General features: G+C 42.9%; 1 protein-coding gene across 1 annotated transcript in view; it reads left to right on the top strand.

The window, feature by feature from the left end:
* The window catches only part of LOC137522797 (netrin-1-like), a 172,762-nt gene extending 148,819 nt beyond the window's left edge, over window positions 1–23,943 (top strand). Inside the window, exons 3-7 of the mRNA XM_068242888.1 lie at window positions 4,379–4,567; window positions 6,671–6,820; window positions 7,305–7,364; window positions 7,473–7,553; window positions 23,348–23,943. Coding sequence (XP_068098989.1) covers window positions 4,379–4,567; window positions 6,671–6,820; window positions 7,305–7,364; window positions 7,473–7,553; window positions 23,348–23,676 — 809 coding nt within the window. The 3' untranslated portion in view covers window positions 23,677–23,943. The remainder of the gene's footprint in view (window positions 1–4,378; window positions 4,568–6,670; window positions 6,821–7,304; window positions 7,365–7,472; window positions 7,554–23,347) is intronic.
* Window positions 23,944–24,299: the final 356 nt, after the last annotated feature.

Below are 24,299 nucleotides of genomic sequence, written 5' to 3' on the forward strand. Positions count from 1 at the left end.
ACATACAGCAATATGACAATACAGGAATACAAGAAAAACCAGATCACGCAGCACAGTATGAGTACAAGGTAATGCTTAGTCAGTCACTGGAGGGGAGCATGGAGATTAGGCAAGTTAGGTTCACTCAAATGCATAGCATGGGTTCACAGTAATGGAGGTGCATGATCAGGTAGGACACAAAAGGAGGAGGACCCTGCCCAAAGGCTTACAGTCTAGAAGGAGAGGTAGGGACACGAAAGGTAGGGGACCAGAGTTCAGCTGTGGGTTTAGAGCACTTGTGAGGGGTAGTAGGCCAGATCAATAAAGAAGTAATTTGTTTATGTTGTTTGATTCACAATGAGCCTGCACATCGTCATCTTTACTACAGGCTGACAAGAAAAAAAACTAAACAGCACCAACTGCAATTATTTCCCGACCACCTAACACTGATTGCTGGTAGGAGGGTGGCAGCTACAGGACCGCCTAACGCCGATTAGCATCAAGTCCTGTAGCTGCAGATTACCGGGGATTGCGCGCGGATGCAGACGCATTCCCGCTTTGAGTGACGGAGCTCTGTTCCATAAATAGCCTGCCAGCCACAATCGTTGCTGGCAGGCTGAAAATAAAGCAAACGGCTGCTTTTTAGTGTTGTACAGCGCTGCGATCTACCGCAGCACTGTACAGAGACAGCTCTGTCACTGAGCTGTCCCTTCGAGCTGCTCACAAGATGATCCCTCTCATAGGCTGTCCCTCTCATCACAATGATTGACTCTCCAGGGGAGGGTAAATTAAAAGAAAACACACAGTTTTATTATAAAAAAAAACAAACAATAAAATTATTAAAAAAGTGTGGAGAAAAGGAGGCAGGATTCAATTGGGTGCTAAGTTGTACAGCCCTGCTATAAGCTGTTAAAGCTGCAGAGCACAGAATTGTAAAACATAACCCTGTCACTAGGGGGTGTAAGCCTGTGGTCATCAACTGGTTAAAGGATTACTTTAGTAAAAAAAAAAAAAGGTAGAACATAAAATACATGTGAACATATACTCTGTGTAGACAACCTACAATGTTCCTAGAGTAAAGTGCTATATGAAATTATGAATTACTGTTTCCTATAGGACATTGCAGTCACTTCCTGTAGGTGGTAAACATTTCACAGATCTGACTAGTCTTTCTCTCATGGGAGATACTCTGTATGTCTTTTTTCTTAACAAAAGCACTCCCTGTAGTGTTCCCCAACCCTGTCCTCAGGGCCCACCAACAGTGCAAGTTTTGTGGAAATCCACAAAGGTAGTTAATCAGCTCTGCTGAGACAGTGATTACCAGAGGTGTAACAATAAGGGGTGCAGAGGTTGCGACTGCATCGGGGCCCTTGGGCCAGAGGGGCCCTGAGGGGCCCTCCCTCAACTGCAGTTCCGCTCTCTATTTGTTCTGTGCTCGTAATAATCACTTCAATAGATACTTTGAATAGTGGTAATCATTAACAAACTGTTCCCCATCCCCTTCTTGCACCTCTGACACTGTAGTTGCCATTGGCAGGTTTTGGTGCGCTGTATCAATTGTTATGTATAGATTGCTTAGGGGGCCCCAATGTAAAACTTGCATTGGGGCCCACAGTTCCTTTGCTACGCCACTGGTGATTACCTCACCTGTGAATGTTTGTGGTTTTCTGCAAAACATGTACTGTTGGTGGGCCTTGAGGATAGGGTTGCTGAGTTCTACTGTAGAGGATATATACAAAGATGTCTGCTTGCTATCCTACTTGCTATCCTACTTTCTTGTACACTATTTTGGCAGCTGGACTAAACGACTGGATGAGTGAGCACAATTTTTTTGAAGATTGTGTCTGAGGAGGAGACTGCGGCAGAGGGGGTTAATTTACCTAGCTTGCGCTCCATCCCCCCACACTTCCTGCTTTAGAGCCAGAACGTTTGCTGTGAATCAGCACTGTGGCAAGAGGTGGTCATTCACGTTAAATAACCCTCTCTGCAGCAGTACCCTCTTTGACATGAGCAGTACAGCTTTGCTTCACACAAAACTGTGCTTTCTTATCCTTACTGAGCAACTGCCATTCAGTAAGGGCTTTTGAAAATAAAGAAAACCCTGAAAACTACCCATGAGGAGCTGTTTATTATCCACTGAAAGTGACTGAGATTTGAGAGCAGAGGAAATGTATCTTGTGCAGCATAAACATTTGTAATTGTGTGTGTGAAACCTGACACCACAGCTTTTCATATAACTCCGTGGTTTCACATGCAAAGAACAGCACTGGCTGTGTAATATTAAAGCACAGACTTGCCCTTGCTATTAAATTCTTCCAATGTAGCTTCAACCCACACTCAACAAATTAAAGCTTGTTCCTCTGATATTTAACATGAAAAGTAGGAAAATGTTTACACAGCTACTTAAACATTATTTGTACATTGTCATTTTAGAACACTTATTGACAGTGTACCTTTAATGTTCTCCAATTCACCAACACCTTCCTCTAGTATAATTACACCTGGACATCTCCCAAGCTCCAGGTGATAAAGGTGACCCTAGGTTGTTTAACTTATGATTATTAATGACATTGGGCAGGAATCAAGAGCTTGGCTCAGGAGCAATCCTCATCAGAACAAACAGGATACAGCAAGCAGCAGAATATATACATTTTCTAGGCAGTAAATATGCACCAGCAGCAATAAGCACATGGTTCATTAGCAACTACCAGTGGAGATGAGTTACAAGAACAATCAGCTATTAGCAGAAACAGCACTCAAAAACATGAATGTGTATGGGGATCAGCTTCTACAGCAGTTTAACTGCGCTAAAAAGACTTTAAAACGACACTTTAGGGGTGATCATTGAGAAGCAAATCATTCTGAGTTGATGCAGGATTCTGAAAATTTTGTATGCAAATGAATGCAACTTGAAAATGGATTCATTGATTTGCAGTTGTCAAGATTCTATTGGTCCAATTTCAAGCTGCATTCATTTGCACAATGCTGTATCAACTCAGAAGTATTTGCATCACATAGACCATCCCTACTAGGCATTTTCAGTTATCTCAGACTCCTGTGTGCAATATCACATTCAACCTGCAGAGGGTGCAGATGACTTGGATGTGCATGGAGCTGGGTTACTGAGTTGAATAGCCAGGGTGACAGTGAGATAAGAAATAAAGGCTTGGGAGGCACATAGGAGAGACAGTTTATTACACATTTGCTATGTACAAATACAAGTTATTAATACATTATGCCTTAAAACTCTGGCAATTGGATTTTTTCTAATTCATTGATCTTGTTGCTTGTGGTGCATTCAAATACATTTAAATCACATAGGAAGTTCTAATAGGATAAATAAGTATCTATACAATCCTAAATTGGACTTCATGGAATTCCATATTCTTATTTTGGTTTTAAACATTCAAAATCTGGGGATGGTCAGAAATATCCATTTCTGATTCCGCAGAAATTCCAATTCCAATTTCCGCCAATGCCAATTTCCGATTTCTGTTTTTCTGATTTACGTTTCCTATTTTTGAGGAGTATTGTATCTATCGTATCTGTCAAAAAATCAGAAAAACCGAATCTTGGGATTGGTCTAAAATTACGATGGTAATCCGATTTTTGTGGAAATATTCTGCATTCTCTGATTAGTCCAATGCTTCCGAGTTCTGTGATTGGGCTAAAGTTACCAAATTGCATTAAATCAGACTTCTGTGGAATTCCAATTTCCAGTTTCCGAATTGCAATTGGAAATGCTGATTTCCATTTAGAAATGCGGTAATTTCAATTCTGCAGAATTCAAATGAGCATCCCTACTGATATACTCCTATAATCCTGCTCTTTATATTTATTTAGTTCCACTTATTTATTAACTGTTATTGTGAAAAAGGAAATGAGGAATTCTAGCAAGTTGTATGTAGGGTTGGTACTCTATGTAGATATGTTTATCTCATGCTTCATGCTACATCAAGGTGTTTTGAATCAGGATGATACCATTTATTGCTACATGCCTCATGCTACATGTCGCTCAAGGGGCTTGATTCACTAAGACAAATAGCACGCCTTATCAAAGTTAGCACGCCTTATCAAAGTTTACATGCCTTATTAGAGTAGCATAGCGAGCGCTATGAACCCGCAGGGGCTCAGGGCAGGATGAGTGGAACTCTCGTCATTGCCAGTTAGCAGGCATAAGTTCGCTATGCTACTCTGATAAGGCGTGTTAACTTTGATAAGGGGTGTTAACTTTGATAAGGCGTGCTATTTGTCTTAGTGAATCCAGCCCAAGGTGTCCTATTTTTATTGTCGTGTTATTCTATTATTGTTGTACAAACAAAATGTTATTAGTCACACTGAAAAGGTTCTGAAAATAATTTGAATATCATTAAAACCCATCTTTATTCCCACTTTTCAGCTTGCGAGTGCAATCAACATTCTCATCGCTGTCGGTTTAATATGGAGCTCTACAAACTGTCCGGTAGGAAGAGCGGAGGGGTATGCCTAAACTGCCGTCACAACACTGCCGGACGTCACTGTCACTACTGTAAACAGGGCTACAAACGAGACCTGAGCAAAGCAATATCCAGTAGAAAGGCCTGCAAGCGTAAGTACAATGGTCACTTTTTACAGTGCTAATTCTTTGAACAGTATGTATTGAATAGACGTCACACAAGTTTATTTAAAGGAGTGATCCAAGCATTAAAAAAAAAAAGATCCACTTACCTGGGGCTTCCGGGAGCCAGCGTAGCTGCGGCGAGGGCAGAGGGCGGCTGCCACGGGCTGGAGGAAACCCCAGGTAAGTGGATCATCTTTTTTTTTGTTTTTTTTTTTTCTTTTTTTAATGCTTGGATGCATCCTTTAAAGCAAAACTAAATCCAAAATCTAACAAGCCAAATTATTAATGCAATTATGTTGAGTGATGTACATCATAAGTACTTCTTTTTTAAATTGAGTTTTCAAAAGAAAAAAATAGAATAAAAGGAAAGAAATAAAGAGATTGTGTAGCTCTGCTTTTCTGCAGCTATGCACCTATCCATAGAGGCTTGAGATTTGGCGGATCCGTCAAAATCAGCCTTATCAGCCGAACGACCATTTGTACACACGCCCAATTTGACGTCCAAACGACCGTTCCGAACAACCGGTCATTTGGAAAAATCAGATGTGTGTATATACCTCTGTCCCTTCCCTTCTATCCCCCCTAGCAAATGGTAAAGGCAAAACTGTATTTTGCATGAAACTGACCCATAACGTTTATTTTAACATTCTGAAGAAAATGGAAAAATATACCATAGATGTGTGTTGGTTTGACTCAGGGTCAGGGATGGAGCCTTACACTTAAGGGCTCCAAATTCCCTGGGAAATACCAGCCTGCTTTGGAGACAAGGGGTTAACAGTGATTTTGAAAGAAAACTGCATGATGCCCATTTTTTTTCAACAGTTTAACTAGATGTGTATAGGAACATTTCAACCTCCCTGGCAGTAAGCCCGACCTATGTTCGCGCTAGCCGCCGGAGAGGATCACATGGCCACCAGAGGATTTTTTTTAATAAACTTTGCTAGCTAACCATGCCCCCCAAGTTCCTTCCGCTCTACCCGATCACCCCCAATTGCCGCCGTTATATGTACCCCCAGGGATCCTGCGATGGTGCAGCCTCCCAATCAGCTCCAGGCTTCGCTATGGGGAGGATCGGGACTGCGCATGACGTGGATGACGTCGATGATGTCAATGACATCAGATGACATGTCCGTTCGTCGCAGTAGTGACGACTGAAGCTAAATGGTGAAGCTGCGGCTCTCGCGGGATCACAGACGGGTAAATATTGCCAGCGGCGATCAGGGGGATCAGAGCGGTGCCGGGGGACTTGGAAGCCATAGTTAGCTAGCAAAGTGCTAGCTTAAGCATTTAAATCAAATTTTATTTTAAAAAATCCTCCCGTGGACGCAGCATCTGAAACTGCGTACCGCCAGGGAGGTTACATTGATTTTCTCAAATACTGCAAGTTTTTTTTTTGCAAAAAACAAACAAATCAAAAAATAAACAAACCCTGACATTATGGAAAAGTTGGAGGTGATAGCTTCATAATTAAAATGAAAGCTGTTACCACCACAGGCAACACTTGCATTTCCACTGCCTTTTCTGACCTTCTGTGTTCCGGTTTGAAACTTGCAAAATTTGACTCAGAACCTGAAACGTCAACATTAATTTTTAATACATGTGTATAAATATCTGTTGAACCTCTTATCAAAGCAACAAGAAATGTACAGGTTGTGAGCAGTTATACTTGCCATAGTGTGCAATTGTGAAGGTGGGCATACAAAGCTAATTTTTTTATAAATATTTTTGCACTTAAAAATTTCTATTAATGTTCTGTGTCTGTACTGTTCAAAAATGTACTTTATGTGCTTATAATGTATGTTATCTTATGAAAGATAAGTCAGTTCTCCACTATGGCTGATTAGATAATTAAAAAAATTCAAGAAAAATATTTTTTTTTCTCAGTCAAAAAAAGTGATTTTTCTATACAGTCAATAATTTTATCAAGTAACCATGACAATTTAGCAATTTGGTTGTATCAGTTTAGGTACCTTTACATCTCTAAGGTTGTATCCTGCCATCAGGCACTTAGCCTAAATTTGTAATAAGTAGAAACTGCTGTCCAAACAGGGTGCTGACTGTAATTGACTGATTTTTGTTTTATTTTTGCAGCTTGCCAGTGCCACCCAATAGGGGCAGTCAATGCTGTGTGTAACCAAACAACAGGTCAATGTCTATGCAAGACTGGTGTAACAGGCCCTACTTGCAATCGCTGTGCTCAGGGATACCAACAGAGTCGATCTCCCCACATGCCGTGTGTTCGTAAGTGATTGTTAATGTGAATAACATTGAAACATTGTGTTTATTTCTGTTGTTGGCTTTTATTGGAATGGCATATACTTGGGGGGAAATACAATCTTTTTCGCTTGCAGAAGTCTAACATACCTTTCATATCACTACTGTTGTGCTGGTAAACTAGGGTGAGGTATAAAAATGAGGTGGTTTATTCCAAAAAGGGATGGGCGGAGATCCTGTCCCAGTCCACACCTCTAAGCAGTGAGGCACCGTTGGCCCTTCTTTGCTTTCTATCTGAGTTGTATTACTTTTAGGTTCACATCACAACTTTTTAGTCCAGTGTTGTGTGCCAGAATTGCACAGCTCTAACTGGCCACTCATTTTGGCCAATCAATGATGCAACTATATTGTTTTTCTTCATAGGTTCTATTTCTCTACAGTATAAATTATAGCCTGAACATTAATTGAGAATTTACACAGATCTGATACATTTTTATTACTTTGAATTTAGGCATTCAAGAAGAGATGACAACAACAGTAGCATATCCTGTGGAATGGAAAGCAGGAACAGGTATTTTACATTTACTGTCCCATATTACAGCAGTTTATAAGTTTTAGTGTTTGAGTGAGTTTTACTATTGCTATTTTTATTTTAACATTTCATTTCACGGTCTCTTAGCCTCAGAGTGCCAGTCCTACTGCAAACCCTCCCACAGCCGAGTCCACATGAATCTACGCAAGTACTGCAAAAAAGACTATGGTACGTTAATAGAATATTAGAATTTAAAACAGTAGTATAATAGGATGTTGAAAAACAAATAGAAACCTTTTCTTTAATTTTCCTGCTAATGGTGACCAGTGTGAAGCGCTCTTGAGCTTGAATGAAAGGAGTTTTGATATTATTGATTTGTTCTCATCTCCTCAGCTCTAGAAACCCATTGGTTTTCAAAGACTCGGTTAACAATAACTAGGCAATGAAGAATCAAGGGAGGAAAGCCATCTTAGGTATAATGAGGCTTAGGCACCATCTAAAAGGTTATCTCAGACCTCCTATTCTTCTTCTACTTCTACTGTGATCTTTCTAATAATCCAATCTCCTTATTTTTGGTATATTAAAAAATAATTGGGTCTGCCAGCAAAACATTGATGGGAACGCCCACCAAATGTGCACACCCCTTTACTCATCTGTCCTTGGTGACATCTACAGCCTGAAGGCCCATCTGACCGGAGTCATGTAACAAGTGCAGCCATTGTATTCCCCCACCCATAACAAGAGTGGCAGCAAAAACACAAGGCTGCACGGGGTCCCAATGCGAACACTTTGTTAGGCCCCATGCTAAAAAAAAGGCCTGCCTACCCCGAGTGTGGTCTGCCTGTGATCCCCGGACCCCCTTAATGAGAGCACCAGTGCAACGTGCACATACGTACGTCACTGCAGCTTTGCCCTCTCCTCTTCATTCTGGAGTGTGGCAGCGTAGTCCTGCATAGCAATGATGACAGCTATACACAATTACGATAAGGACATTCACATGATTTTATGTAATCCATCTGTCATTTCAAGTTGTTGCACGAAATTCCACGTAATTTTGTGGCGATTTTAGCGGTTAATGGCAAAACCCCCATACATGCTATTGTTACCATAATTGCTGCATATGTTAAGGGGAATAGTGGGAACAAGTCAAAAAGACCTTGTCATTTTTGAGGAAATCTATTTTAAAAATACAATGTAAAAATGTTTTTTAAACTCAGAAAAATTATGGTTTAAAATCAATTTATTTAAAAACTACATGGTCTTTTTGAATATTTTTTTTTTACTTGTTCCCACTATTCCCTTTAACATATGCACATAACGTACTTTGCTATGAACCACTAAATTTGGCACAAATTAACACAAAAATTACGCTAAATTGCAAAAGTACGGTTCCTGATTAAGATTACAAACAAAATTAATTACAACTTTTCCCAAAATTTTGCATTACGATTTTCCTTCTTAATTGTGAGTTATGCTGCAAAATTACGATTGTGTGAAATTAGCATGCCTGCATTCCTTCGTAAGGTGCCTTATTGTTACATCCATGGTTATGTCTCTGTCATGGCTGTATCTTTTATACGTTTATTTTTTAATAACCACAGGGAAACAACGTAAGGGTGCACACTTGGCAGTTTGGCATTGCTATGCTATTTCGCTATTTCTCGCTGTCTGTACTAGCAGAATGACAGATGAGGAAGCACAAAACAAGACAAGAGACTTATTTCTTGCCATCCATGGAATGTGCCACCTGAGACAAAACTCTCACATTGCCCTGTGGCAGCAGCAGTCCTGTGAGGCAAGCAGTGAAGTACACCTGTGAAATATGAAGTGCTTTTTTTATCTCTCACACAGATTTTCAAGGATGCTTGTTTATCTGTCAGGCAGATTCCGAATTGGTTTGTTTTCTTTAGCCTAAAAGGCTGGTTGAAAAACCTTGCTTGATCACTGCTGTTCCTGCAATATTTATTTAGCGAGTATTGGCATTGGGCTGATTTACTAGGATTGGGGAATAATGAACAACATTGGAAGGAATAAGCGTACCTGTAAACCTGGGCTAGGTTTCTTTTTAATGCTCAGTAGAACTGCAGAAAGATTACCACCTAATACCAGAGATGGTTTACTAATATTTGTATTGCTTATGATAACATAGAGGAGTTTTAGGGCCGGTTCACACGGACGGCAGGCGGCGTTGGGGCGGCCAGGAAGTCTCGTCGTCCTGTGACGTCCCGTTCGGTGGCAGCGGTACAGAGATCGTCGCGATCGGCGTTTCTCGTCCCCGCAGGGGGACATGAAGCCGCGCCGGCTAGCCGTCCCTGGACGTTGCATGCGGCTTCTAGGGACGGCCGAAACGATGCGTTAAATCGGGATCAGAACGCCGCGTTTATGCAATCGACGGTAATCGACGGTAACCGCGCAATGCTAAACGCTCCTATTCACTTGAATTAGCCGATGGGTCCCGAACGCTTGACGGTAGACGCCGCCAAGCGTCCGTGTGAACCGGCCCTTAAGGGTGCCGCGAGAATTTGGTTGCCTCAGATAGCCACAACTTAAAGAGACACTGAAGCGGAAAAAAAAATGATGATATTATGATTTGTATGTGTAGTACAGCTAAGAAATAAAACATTAAGATCAGATACATCAGTCTTATTGTTTCCAGTACAGGAAGAGGTAAGAAACTCCAGTTGTTATCTCTATGCAAAAAAGCCATTAAGCTCTACGACTTTCAAAGTCGTGGAGAGGGCTGTTTTCTGACTTTGATTATCTCAACTGTTATTGGACTATTTACTTTTTTTCTGGCAGAGGAGAGGTCATTAGTTCACAGACTGCTCTGAAAGAATCATTTTGAATGCTGAGTGTTGTGTAATCTGGACATATTATAGAGTGATGCAATGTTAGAAATAACACTATAGTCCTAAAAAAAAAATATAGGAATATTATCTTTGCTGCTAATCTTCTAGTAATTGTTCATAGTACACAACCAATTCATTATATCATATATTTTTTTTCGCTTCAGTGTCTCTTTAACCACTTGAGGACCACAGTCTTTCTACCCCTTAAGGACCGGCCACTTTTTTTCCATTCAGACCACTGCAGCTTTCACGGTTTATTGCTCGCTCATACAACCTACCACCTAAATGAATTTTGGCTCCTTTTCTTGTCACTAATAAAGCTTTCTTTTGGTGCTATTTGATTGCTCCTGCGATTTTTACTTTTTATTATATTCATCAAAAAAGACATGAATTTTGGCAAAAAAATGATTTTTTTAACTTTCTGTGCTGACAATTTTCAAATAAAGTAAAATTTCTGTATACATGCAGCGCGAAAAATGTGGACAAACATGTTTTTGATAAAAAAAAAACCATTCAGTGTATATTTATTGGTTTGGGTAAAAGTTATAGCGTTTACAAACTATGGTGCAAAAAGTGAATTTTGCCATTTTCAAGCATCTATGACTTTTCTGACCCCCTGTCATGTTTCATGAGGGGCTAGAATTCCAGGATAGTATAAATACCCCCCAAATGACCCCATTTTGGAAAGAAGACATCCCAAAGTATTCACTGAGAGGCATAGTGAGTTCATAGAAGATATTATTTTTTGTCACAAGTAAGCGGAAAATGACACTTTGTGACAAAAAAAAAGAAAAAAAAAAGAATCCATTTCTTCTAACTTGCGACAAAAAAAAATGAAATCTGCCACGGACTCACCATGCCCCTCTCTGAATACCTTGAAGTGTCTACTTTCCAAAATGGGGTCATTTGTGGGGTGTGTTTACTGTCCTCGCATTTTGGGGGGTGCTAATTTGTAAGCACCCCTGTAAAGCCTAAAGGTGCTCATTGGACTTTGGACCCCTTAGCGCAGTTAGGCTGCAAAAAAGTGCCACACATGTGGTATTGCCGTACTCAAGAGAAGTAGTAGAATGTGTTTTGGGGTGTATTTTTACACATACCCATGCTGGGTGGGAGAAATATCTCTGTAAATGACAATTTTTTCATTTTTTTTACACACAAATGTCCATTTACAGAGTTATTTCTCCCACCCAGCATGGGTATGTGTAAAAATACACCCCAAAACACATTGTACTACTTCTCCCGAGTACGGCGATACCACATGTGTGGCACTTTTTTGCACCGTAACTGCGCTAAAGGGCCCAAAGTCCAATGAGTACCTTTAGGATTTCACAAGTCATTTTGCGGAATTTGATTTCCAGACTACTCCTCACGGTTTAGGGCCCCTAAAATGCCAGGGCAGTATAGGAACCCCACAAATGACTCCATTTTAGAAAGAAGACACCCCAAGGTATTCCGTTAGGAGTATGGTGAGTTCATAGAAGATTTTATTTTTTGTCAAAAGTTAGCGGAAAATTGATTTTTATTGTTTTTTTCACAAAGTGTCATTTTCCACTAACTTGTGACAAAAAATAAAATCTTCTATGAACTCACCATACTCCTAACGGAATACCTTGAGGTGTCTTCTTTCTAAAATGGGGTCATTTGTGGGGTTCCTATACTGCCCTGGCATTTTAGGGGCCCTAAACCGTGAGGAGTAGTCTGGAAATCAAATTCCGCAAAATGACCTGTGAAATCCTAAAGGTACTCATTGGACTTTGGGCCCTTTAGCGCAGTTAGGGTGCAAAAAAGTGCCACACATGTGGTATCGCCGTACTCGGGAGAAGTAGTACAATGTGTTTTGGGGTGTATTTTTACACATACCCATGCTGGGTGGGAGAAATAACTCTGTAAATGGACAATTGTGTGTAAAAAAATCAAAAGATTGTCATTTACAGAGGTATTTCTCCCACCCAGCATGGGTATGTGTAAAAATACACCCCAAAACACATTGTACTACTTCTCCCGAGTATGGCAATACCACATGTGTGGCACTTTTTTGCACCCTAACTGCGCTAAAGGGCCCAAAGTCCAATGAGTACCTTTAGGATTTCACAGGTCATTTTGCGGAATTTGATTTCCAGACTACTCCTCACGGTTTAGGGCCCCTAAAATGCCAGTTCAGTATAGGAACCCCACAAATGACCCCATTTTAGAAAGAAGACACCCCAAGGTATTCCGTTAGGAGTATGGTGAGTTCATAGAAGATTTTATTTTTTGTCACAAGTTAGTGGAAAATGACACTTTGTGAAAAAAACAATAAAAATCAATTTTCCGCTAACTTTTGACAAAAAATAAAATCTTCTATGAACTCACCATACTCCTAACGGAATACCTTTGGGTGTCTTCTTTCTAGAATGGGGTCATTTGTGGGGTTACTATACTGCCCTGGCATTTTAGGGGCCCTAAACCGTGAGGAGTAGTCTTGAAACCAAATGTCGCAAAATGACCTGTGAAATCCTAAAGGTACTCATTGGACTTTGGGCCCCTTAGTGTACTTAGGGTGTAAAAAAGTGCCACACATGTGGTACCGCCGTACTCAGGAGAAGTAGTATAATGTGTTTTGGGGTGTATTTTTACACATACCCATGCTAAGTGGGAGAAATATCTCTGTAAATGACAATTGTTTGATTTGTTTTACACACAATTGACCATTTACATAGAAATTTCTCCCACCCAGCATGGGTATGTGTAAAAATACACCCCAAAACACATTATACTACTTTTCCTGAGAACGGCGGTACCACATGTGTGACACTTTTTTGCAGCCTAGGTGCGCTAAGGGGCCCAACGTCCTATTCACGGGTCATTTTGAGGCATTTGTTTTCTAGACTACTCCTCGCGGTTTAGGGCCCCTAAAATGCCAGGGCAGTATAGGAACCCCACAAGTGACCCCATTTTAGAAAGAAGACACCCCAAGGTATTCCGTTAGGAGTATGGCGAGTTCATAGAAGATTTTATTTTTTGTCACAAGTTAGTGAAAAATGACACTTTGTGAAAAAAACCCAATAAAAATCAATTTCCGCTAACTTTTGACAAAAAATAAAATCTTCTATGAACTCGTCATACACCTAACAGAATACCTTGGGGTGTCTTTTTTTCTAAAATGGGGTCACTTGTGGGGTTCCTATACCGCCCTGGCATTTTACGGACCCAAAACCGTGAGTAGTCTGGAAACCAAATGTCTCAAAATGACTGTTCAGGGGTATAAGCATCTGCAAATTTTGATGACAGGTGGTCTATGAGGGGGCGAATTTTGTGGAACCGGTCATAAGCAGGGTGGCCTTTTAGATGACAGGTTGTATTGGGCCTGATCTGATGGATAAGAGTGCTAGGGGGGTGACAGGAGGTGATTGATGGGTGTCTCAGGGGGTGGTTAGAGGGGAAAATAGATGCAATCAATGCACTGGGGAGGTGATCGGAAGGGGGTCTGAGGGGGATCTGAGGGTTTGGCCGAGTGATCAGAAGCCCACACGGGGCAAATTAGGGCCTGATCTGATGGGTAGGTGTGCTAGGGGGTGACAGGAGGTGATTGATGGGTGTCTCAAGGTGTGATTAGAGGGGGGAATAGATGCAAGCAATGCACTGGCGAGGTGATCAGGGCTGGGGTCTGAGGGCATTCTGAGGGTGTGGGCGGGTGATTGAGTGCCCTAGGGGCAGATAGGGGTCTAATCTGATAGGTAGCAGTGACAGGGGGTGATTGATGGGTAATTAGTGGGTGTTTAGGGTAGAGAACAGATGTGAACACTGCACTTGGGAGGTGATCGGACGTCAGATCTGCGGGCGATCTATTGGTGTGGGTGGGTGATCAGATTGCCCGCAAGGGGCAGGTTAGGGGCTGATTGATGGGTGGCAGTGACAGCGGGTGACTGATGGGTGGCAGTGACAGGGGGTGATTGATGGGTGATTGATAGGTGATTGACAGGTGATCAGTGGGTTATTACAGGGAAGGACAGATGTAAATAATGCCCTGGCGAATTGATAAGGGGGGGTCTGAGGGCAATCTGAGCGTGTAGGCGGGTGATTCGGTGCCCGCAAGGGGCAGATTAGGGTCTGATCTGATGGGTAACAGTGACAGGTGGTGATAGGGGGTGATTGATGGGTAATTAGTGGGTGTTTAGAGGAGAGAATAGATGGAAAAACTGCGCTTGGGTGGTGATCTGATGTCGGATCTGCGGGCGATCTATTGGTGTGGTTGGGTGATCAGTTTGCCCGCAAGGGGCAGGTTAGGGGCTGATTGATGGGTGGCAGTGACAGGGGTGATTGATGGGTGGCAGTGACAGGGGGTGATTGATGGGTGATTGACAGGTGATTGACAGGTGATCAGTGGGTTATTACAGGGAAGGACAGATGTAAATAATGCCCTGGCGAATTGATAAGGGGGGGTCTGAGGGCAATCTGAGCGTGTAGGCGGGTGATTGGGTGCCCGCAAGGGGCAGATTAAGGTCTGATCTGATGGGTAACAGTGACAGGTGGTGATAGGGGGTGATTGATGGGTGATTGATGGGTAATTAGTGAGTGTTTAGAGGAGAGAATAGATGGAAACACTGCGCTTGGGTGGTGATCTGATGTCGGATCTGCGGGCGATCTATTGGTGTGGGTGGGTGATCAGATTGCCCGCAAGGGGCAGGTTAGGGGCTGATTGTTAGGTGGCAGTGACAGGGGGTGATTGATGGGTGATAGGTGATTGGCAGGTGATTGACAGGTGATCAGTGGGTTATTACAGGGAAGGACAGATGTAATTAATGCACTGGTGAATTGATAAGGGGGGGGGGAGGTGTCTGAGGGCAATCTGAGCGTGTGGGCGGGTGATTGGGTGCCCGCAAGGGGCAGCTTAGGGTCTGATCTGATAGGTAACAGTGACAGGTGGTGATAGGGGGTGATTGATGGGTGATTGATGGGTAATTAGTGGGTGTTTAGAGAAGATAACAGATGTAAACAATACATTTGGGAGGTAATCTGACGGCGGGTTTGCGGGCGATCTAATGGTGTGGGTGGGTGATCAGATTGCCCGCAAGGGGCAGGTTAGGGGCTGATTGATGGGTGGCAGTGACAGGGGGTGACAGGGGGTGATTGATGGGTGATAGGTGATTGGCAGGTGATTGACAGGTGATCAGTGGGTTATTACAGGGAAGAACAGATGTAATTAATGCACTGGCGAATTGATAAGGGGGGGTCAGAGGGCAATCTGAGCGTGTTGGCGGGTGATTGGGTGCCCGCAAGGGGCAGATTAGGGTCTGATCTGATAGGTAAAAGTGACAGGTGGTGATAGGGGGTGATTGATGGGTGATTGATGGGTAATTAGTGGGTGTTTAGAGGAGAGAATAGATGTAAACAATGGATTTGGGAGGTGATCTGATGTCGGATCTGCGGGCGATCTATTGGTGTGGGTGGGTGATCAGATTGCCCGCAAGGGGCAGGTTAGGGGCTGATTGTTGGGTGGCAGTGACAGGGGGTGATTGATGGGTGATTGATGGGTGATTGATGGGTGATTGACGGGTGATTGACAGGTTATCAGGGAAGATAGATGCATACAGTACACAGGGGGGGGGTCTGGGGGGGGGGTCTGGGGAGAATCTGAGGGGTGGGGGGGTGATCAGGAGGGGGCAGGGGGCAGGGGGGGGGGATAAAAAAAAAATAGCGTTGACAGATAGTGACAGGGAGTGATTGATGGGTTATTAGGGGGGTGATTGGGTGCAAACAGGGGTCTGGGGGGTGGGCAGGGGGGGTCTGAGGGGTGCTGTGGGCGATCAGTGGGCGGGGGGGGCAGATCAGTGTGTTTGGGTGCAGACTAGGGTGGCTGCAGCCTGCCCTGGTGGTCCCTCGGACACTGGGACCACCAGGGCAGGAGGCAGCCTGTATAATACACTTTGTATACATTACAAAGTGTATTATACACTTTGTAGCGGCGATCGCGGGGTTAACATCCCGCCGGCGCTTCCGTATGGCCGGCGGGATGTTACGGCGGGTGGGCGGAGCCAGTTGCCGGGGGAAGCGCGCGTCATCAATGACGCGATCGCTCCCCCGGCATGCCTAAAGGACGCGCCGCCTGAAGGCGTATTGCGGTCCTTTAGGCGTCCACTTTGCCGCCGCCCATGGGCTGTGGGCGGTCGGCAAGTGGTTAAAGAGGAACTGTAACCAAGGATTGAACTTCATCCCAATCAGCAGCTGATACACCCTTTACCATTAGAAAATTTTACCTTTCATCGAATAGTTCATCAGGGGGGTCTGTATGGCTGATATTGTGGTGAAACCCGTCTGACAGAGATATGTATTGATTTATTTTTCTCCATTTTTCCCTGAAGTTCCTCTTTAAGAAGAATATGGGTAAATGACTGATATTCTACTGTAAATCACTGGGTAATTCCGATAGTAGAACATTGGTAATGTTAATTGATACTTTACTAAGGCTTAGGCCTCATTCACATCATATGCTCTTCCGTGCGGATATGTAAGCGTGTATGATGAGCTGAAAATCAGGAACGGCAGAAGTGCATAGACTGCCCTTCTACTGTTCACATCTACTGCGCTGCGCAGCAGTACGATGCACTGGGAAGTGCTTGCATACTGCTGTCTGCATTTTGCCCGGAAGCGCAGAGCTGATCCCATCACTGTCAATGGATGGGATCAGCAGCACAGCGGGCAGCGGCGCAGATGGGGTGCGATTGGATGCGATGCGTTCGCATTGCACGGCCATCTGCGCTCCTAGATGTGAATGAGGCCTTAAGCTGCCTCCTTGCAGTGCCTGTAGAGACGGGAAAGTAAAGGTCCTCTCTGCTGGCTTTCAGCACGAGATGCATTGACGTCACTTGTCAGCATGACAGGCCCTGCCACTGTGTCCCTGAGCGTAGCTTCAGCAGGCTCACAGGAATGGACTTAATAGGCTGGGCGAGAAGCAGTAAATCAGCTGTGTTAGAGGCTGATTATACTTCCCTACAGAGCGTTAGTGCGTCCCATGTCACCAAAGTGAGTGCAAACACAGGGTGCATTATAGAAAATAAGTATATTTCCTTTCTGTGCCACATAAAAAAAAAATGCTGGTGATGTCAACACGATATGTGCCAGCAGAAAACAGCTCTGCTTGACACAGCCTCATTCGCGATAGTGGCCCTTTGACACAGTGAGAAGATAGACAAAGACTGAATGTCTCTGTCCAATGTTTTTCTTTAATACAGCAGCAAGAGCAATCCCATTCAGCATCAGCTAAAGTAAAAATCAGTCATCCACTATGTGTTCAGTTAAACATAAAAAAAAAAGATAAAAAATTATGTAGACGCAGCATGGTCAAATACCAATACTCATCCAAAACTTTTACATGATTTTATGATGGTTGGAAATAAAAAGAACATCATTCAGATTTTTATTACAATTAGTTCTGTCACCATCAGGGCCTGCGTACGCTGCGTAGTGCTGATCGGGTTTTAGCAATGCAGCTCAGTGGGTGATGCACAGACAGCACGGTCTGATGGACACAGTCATGCTGTCCACAACACAGAGCTGTCTCATTCAGCATAGATGAATGGAATGGACTGCAATGGAGTGCAAAGCAGGTGCCATACATTTATATATAAGACATGGCCAGTTGGCCACCTGTGTTGCTGAAGAAAGTGCAGTGTGATGATCAGGCCCTTTGAGAGAATACTTACCATTTAGACCTTGTTCACACTATAAGCTGAACTGGATCACAGTGAGGATTGCTAAAAGGTTAGTGAAATGGGGTCATGCAATTTTAGCCACACACAGCAATTATTGCATTTTTTTTCTATAATAAATCCAGGTAGTCCCGGCTTAAGTACAAAAAGACTCACTTCAGATGTGCTTTTGCTACTGCAATGCCACAACCAGTATATCTGTTACCTTTAAAGTTAACCGAGCCTTGAAGCTCGGGTTCAAAATCAGACCTTACTCTGAGCAGAGAGAAGCCTCAGGATCCTATTGAGGCTTCCTTCAGTGGTCTGAATCCCCCCGTTGCTGAGTGTTGCCCCCTGCCCCATTGGGCCGTGCAGCTTGTCTTCTTGTGTCATGGCCATGCAGTGGCCGTGTGAGCCCGCCCGTGCATATGCAGTAGCATGGAGCTTACAGCTCCAGCTTACAGCACATGCGCCAGCGGGCTCGAGCGTCTATTGCATGGCCATGATACAGCTGCATGGGGGTGCACTCAGCGATGAGGTACATCAGACCAGCGAGGGAATCCTCAATAGGATCCTAAGGCTTCCTCTCCTTAGGTAAGTATCTCATTTTGTACCTGAGCTTCGGCTTGGATACACTTTAAGGAGTCATAACTATGATCTGATATGAAATAGGTGAAGGCTGCAAACTTTTGACATCTAATAACAGATATAATTTAGGCCAGGCAGGCATGCTGCATCATACAGGCAGGGATGCTCTTACGAGTAATAAGGAGTGTGTAAACACTCAAAATCGTGAGAGCATCCCTGCATACAGGCTCTCCACTGCCGTCCCCTGCTCCCCAGCATTCCAATAACAGGGCTATATTGTCTGATTACAAGGAACATCAGACACTGCATAAAAATAATGTTTGGTGTTCTCATTACTATATTGCAGTGTGCTGCATTCAGAGGGCGCACCGCTGCATACATTTTTGAGCACTGCTCTATTCAGCAATTTACAAATGGACAGCCTATTACGGATCACTTGGGCTTTGTTCTGAGGACTTCAGAGATGTTTGTGAGGCATAATCTTCCCTCCAGAACAATCAACTACTGGTCTTCCCCTTCAAAAGCAGTGGGTAACTTTCAAACTCTCAATATCCAATTTGCGCTATTTCTCCCCACCAAAATTACCTCTTCTCTCACGGCCAGCTCTTGGGGATAGCCAGTAGGAGTGGGACAAGGTTACTGGGTAACCCTGGGTGCAAGTGCCTCCCTCAAGATTTTCAGAAAAATATAAGGATGTAGTACAGTAGGGGCATCTTGTGGCCAAAATGCCAACTGATAGCTACCTCCTCCCTGCATATGCAAACACAATCCAAGAGCATCCTGGCCAGGATTCAAAGCTGGAACACTGGGGCTGCAAGCTAACCATTCAGATACCAAGCTGCCCTGCCTGCTCAAAGCTGTAATCTAACTTCACTTTATTCAAAATGTAAAAGGGAGCTTTGGCTGAATTTCAGCTTTAATAGTTTGTTTATTTCCGGTAGAAAACAAGAAAATGTATCTAGAGGAGATTTTTACAATTATTTTCTACACATTTTTCTTCACAGAGATCTGGCCTACAGTAGGAGTGTGAACCATAATTTGCACACGTAGAACTGAGCTGGCAAAAGGAAATATAAGCTTTCAATGAAGTCTGCCATGCTAAACAAGGCCATTTTTTAACATCCTCAGTAAAAGAGATGAGGTAGACCTCTAGTTTAAAGGACCTTTTAGATGCAAATAGATTAATTAGTAGGATTGAGCCACCGCATTCCTAGTCTTTTATTTGGCTCTGCGCTTGGTTTGGGTCAGTGTCCTCTCAGCAGGTCCTTTTCTTGATCCCATGGGCACAGCTGGGATAAAATGACTGAAGGATCATCATTTCATAGGATTAGTTAAAGCTGCGGCTTCTGAGAAAATGGGAATGTTAGGCTGGGAAGGAGGGTGTGCACTGAAAGACAGAACGTGTTTGGGAGATGTGATAGAACTATTGGGTCCAAGCCCCGCTGTGTTAGAAGAATGTTTTTTAACCACACAAAGGGAATTATCAAGCTAAGCCGATTTCCTCTTGATTATTATAAAGAACTGAGGGCAAAGAAGAGTGAAAACAGAGGACTTGACTTAGAATTAGAACGAAGATGACCACCGTATTTATTACATACATAGATGAAAACTACCTATTAAGGACAGGAACATCAGGAGTGCATTAACATACCTGGAGATCTTTATAGAATGTATATTGCAATTTGTACCATGTAGACATTTCTGTTAGAGGCTTAAAGCATCTTTGGAGGTGGCCTATTGTGAAATAAAGCACAGTGAGTTCCAGGGCAAGCACCCTGTAATGAAAGGGATAAGGGGCCCTCTAGCCCCAGTCCGTGGTAAGAGAAAGCCAGGCGAAGAAAAGAACTCCCAGTGATTGATCGTCTTTATGTCACGACCAATAAAACTAAACAGTCTTCAAACAAATGATGAGCAACAGAGCAACTGCCGAAATTAAAGGCATGAGGTCATAGGTTAAGTGTGTGCAGCCACCCAAGGTGTGTGTATACATTAGAGCACCACTAGAAACCCCACAAATAGGCGATCTGAAAGGCAGACTGTGCTAGACATTGTCTGATGTTTTTAGATGGTAATTTAAAAGCACAGTGACAAACAATATATTTATTTTACCTTAAAAGGATTTTCTGTTTATAAGTAAAAAATGTGCATAGCCTTTTTATTACAAGAATTACAAGAAACACAATGTTATATGGATCAGTTGACAGGAATACTCTGCTACTTGTTCACTTGGATGTCCCAGCGGAATTATAGACAGAAGCTGCATGATTCATTTTAGCCAGAGAAGACTTTCTCCATTAGCCTGAAAGGAGTTTTTGACTTACAAAAGTAGTATAAAAGCTTTGCTGTTGTACAGGATTTTATACCTGCAAGTATACTCAGATCACTTAGAAATACTTTTGAGTCACTACAGTCAGTAACTGGCGCACTGATTTTATTACACAGTTGGTGGATACATTTTTATACATACATTTTGCAGTCCCCACTTTTTACATTTATAACTGTTCCAAGGTATTGTCATTGCTATGAGCTGCAATCTTCTCAGAGATTCAGTCTAAGCCCCCCACCTTTAGTCTTAACAGGATGGTGCAATTTGTGGAAGAGCAGCAGATACACTATAATGATTATTTATTGTATTTATTAAGCACCAACATATTAAGCAGTAGTGGACTATGAATAGGGATACATACAATGCTAACTAGGGGTATAAGACAGAGAGGTAGCACAAGGCTTTACAAAATACAACATAGCACAAGGTTATACACGCAAACAGGGTATAAGATACATAATCATGTGATTTAAGAGACGCCCAGGAATTTAAGTCTGAGATAGTCCATGGGAAGGTTTTTATTGATTTGGTAAGATAAAAAATGACAGACGGGGGTTGAATGATGGTTGTCGGGGTGTTGCCTGCAAAAGGCTTACAATTTAAAGGGAGGGGGACACACACTAGTTGGGCTGTGGAATGGGTGCTTGGCTGAGAGAGTTAAAGTGCGATAGAGGGGGAGTAGGCCAGTAGTAGAGGCGTGTTTTGAGGGCTTGCTTGAAGGTGTTGAAGGAAGGTGCAAGTCTGAGGGAGATAGTTCCATAGTGCGGGTAGGCAGCTAATTAGCAGTCCTGCAGCTGGCGTGAGGAGTGAGAAATATGTGGGGTAGACAGGCAGAGGTCATTGGTGGATCGGAGGGGGGGGGGTGGATATATCTGTGGACAAGCTCAGAGATGTAGGCTGGGCAGGTCTTCTGTACTGATTTGTAGGCCATGAATCTAATTCTGAAGTAGATAGGGAGGTAGTGTAGGGCTTTGCAGAGGGAAGCAGAATGGTGTGAAAAATGGTTGAGTCTAGCTTCAGAATTCATAAATGATTGAAGGGGGCCAATGCAGTTCAAGGGGCCTGACAGTAGGGTGTTGCAAATTGCAATAGTCAAGGTAGGTAATGATGAGGGCGTGGATGAGAAGCTTGGTGGTGTCAGGGTTGAGGAATGTTCAGATCTTGGAAATGCTATGTAGGTGGAAGTTGCAGGCTCTGGTAACATGTTGGATGTGGAGGCTGAAAGAGAGAGAGAGCAGAGTCCAGGGTGAAGCCCAGGTAGCGGACCTGGGAGGTAGGGTGAATGGTTGTGCTGTTGATTGTGATGTGACTATCTGGGAGGGAGCTCAGTTTTAGCAAAGTTAAGCTTCAGGTACCTGGCTGACATCCAGGAGGAGATAGTGGAGAGGCAGGAGGAGACATTGTTCACGGTGAAGGAGGAGGGATCAGGGTATGGAGATAGAGATGGGTCTTCAGCATATAGGTGGTATTTGAATTTCGGGGAGGAGATCTCTTCCCCAATGGATGCGGTCTAAATTAGAAAAAATTATCCTTCAACTATGTAACCTCAAGGAAGGCATTGCTTATTTTCTAAGCAAACTTTAGGAGCCTCTTAATGATCAGCAGTTGCTGTGAACACAGAAATAATACCTGACTGTGTCTGTTCTATTTCAACCTGATTTTTTAAAAAAATTTTTTGAAACTGTGTCAGTAATGACGTATTATTAGAGGCCACAGTAAAATAAACGTATTCTAGGCATAGCTATGCACATTTGCCCCACTGACTTAAAGAGATATTCTTCTTTTAGATCGTAACAAAGCAATCCCTTCAGGTCAGACTAATACATCACAAGGGATTTTTTCAAACATTTCAAATTTTTCTTTGATTGGATCTGCAGAGACAGCTACTGTCTTGCCAGAGGACAAGTCACAAGTACAAGTACACTGACTACTAGATGTGTAGGTTTCCTGATTATTGTAGGTGATTATGTCTTCTAAGTTGCCGTTCGTCTCAGCTTGTGCATACTGTAATGCTGGCCAAAACCTATACAGTTTTTGTTGCCCAATTACACATTAAGGTAGATATCTAATTGGGCAAAAATGTATGTTGATTGAAGTATTTACACTATTACGATAGACACAATAAAGTGCAATGTTGGTTTTTGGTTGGTCGATTGTAATGTTGATCATAAACGTAATGAAAATTCTATAGTTTATTGCCAGCTTTACTCATGCATCAATATTATTATTGTTCAATATGTACCTCAGACAGGACACATTTCATGGTTATGGAAAAGACAGTTCTCATTGAGCAACCCTACTAATCATGCTTCAGAGGAGAACGTACTGATGTCATTAATTTAAAAAAAAAGGCATCCAGTGTTCCTGTGCATTCCAAGTTTAATTGCAGTTTTTAGTTGTGGTACCTAAGGTACAATGTCCAAGTCACCTGTATGACATAGCCCTTCATTTTAAATGGTGTGCGTGATTGGTGTGTAGATGCTTTGTCTCTGGCACCGTAAGTTACTCCGAATGTCTATGGTATCTTAAAACATAATACAGTGGTGATGAGATATAAATACTTTAGTTTTTATTTTATTTTATTTTTTACAGTTCTTCGGGCCCAGCTATTGTCTATGGAGAAATCTGGAGAATGGTGGCAGTTTACAGCAAATGTGCTTACAGTGTACAGACAACGGAGAGTACCCATTAGACGTGGTGATCAACCTCTTTGGGTTCCAGATCAAGACCTGGCCTGTGACTGCCTCCGTGTACAGGTGGGCAAGTCCTACCTGATCATTGGCAATGATGAAGAGTCTCCAGACCCAGCCCGTCTGATCCTGGATAAAAACAGCTTGTCGCTACCCTGGCGTGATGTTTGGGCACACAAACTCAGGCGGTTTCAGCAACAAGACCGGCGAGGAAAATGCAGGGCAGGATAAATAGATCTTAGCTTTACAGAAATGTTTAGTGTCACTTGACTCAGAACAAGAACCCATTTAGAGTTAAACAATAATGATGGCCTGCTAGCTGCAGTCAATGCTACCTCTGTAATTCGACCTTTGTCAACTGGAAAAGACAGCAAGAAATGTGCAGTTAAAGTGCAAAGCCTTTAACAGTCTGCTAAATGTGTGTAGAGAAGCAAATATGCTATTTTTTTTCTCTTTTGCTGTCTCAAATACAGAATATAATTTTTGTTGGTGTGATAAGTAATGTGTCTTTTGTCTTTGTTGGTCTCATACCATAATATTCAGCGTACTTGGGATTCTTTTTAGGGTATTCTTGCTATAAGTTTTCAGGCAAGGCCAGGGCTAGATTTACCATAAGGCACTGTAGGCTCGTGCCCACAGGCACCTCATGATGGAACGGCGGCTCACTGCCCTCCCCTAGTGTCTCCCTCCCTTGTTCCTTATACAAAGTCCCTAGCAGAGAGTAAAAGAGGCGTTACTCACCCAGTTCTCGGCATTCCACTGACAAGATCTGCCTTAAGTCGTGGGCACCACTAACTACTTAATACTGAGGGTACCTCTGGCTACCTAATGCTAAGGGACACCTGTAGCTACCT

The sequence above is a fragment of the Hyperolius riggenbachi genome, chromosome 6 (genome assembly GCF_040937935.1).
Source record: "Hyperolius riggenbachi isolate aHypRig1 chromosome 6, aHypRig1.pri, whole genome shotgun sequence".
Classification (NCBI taxonomy): domain Eukaryota; kingdom Metazoa; phylum Chordata; class Amphibia; order Anura; family Hyperoliidae; genus Hyperolius; species Hyperolius riggenbachi.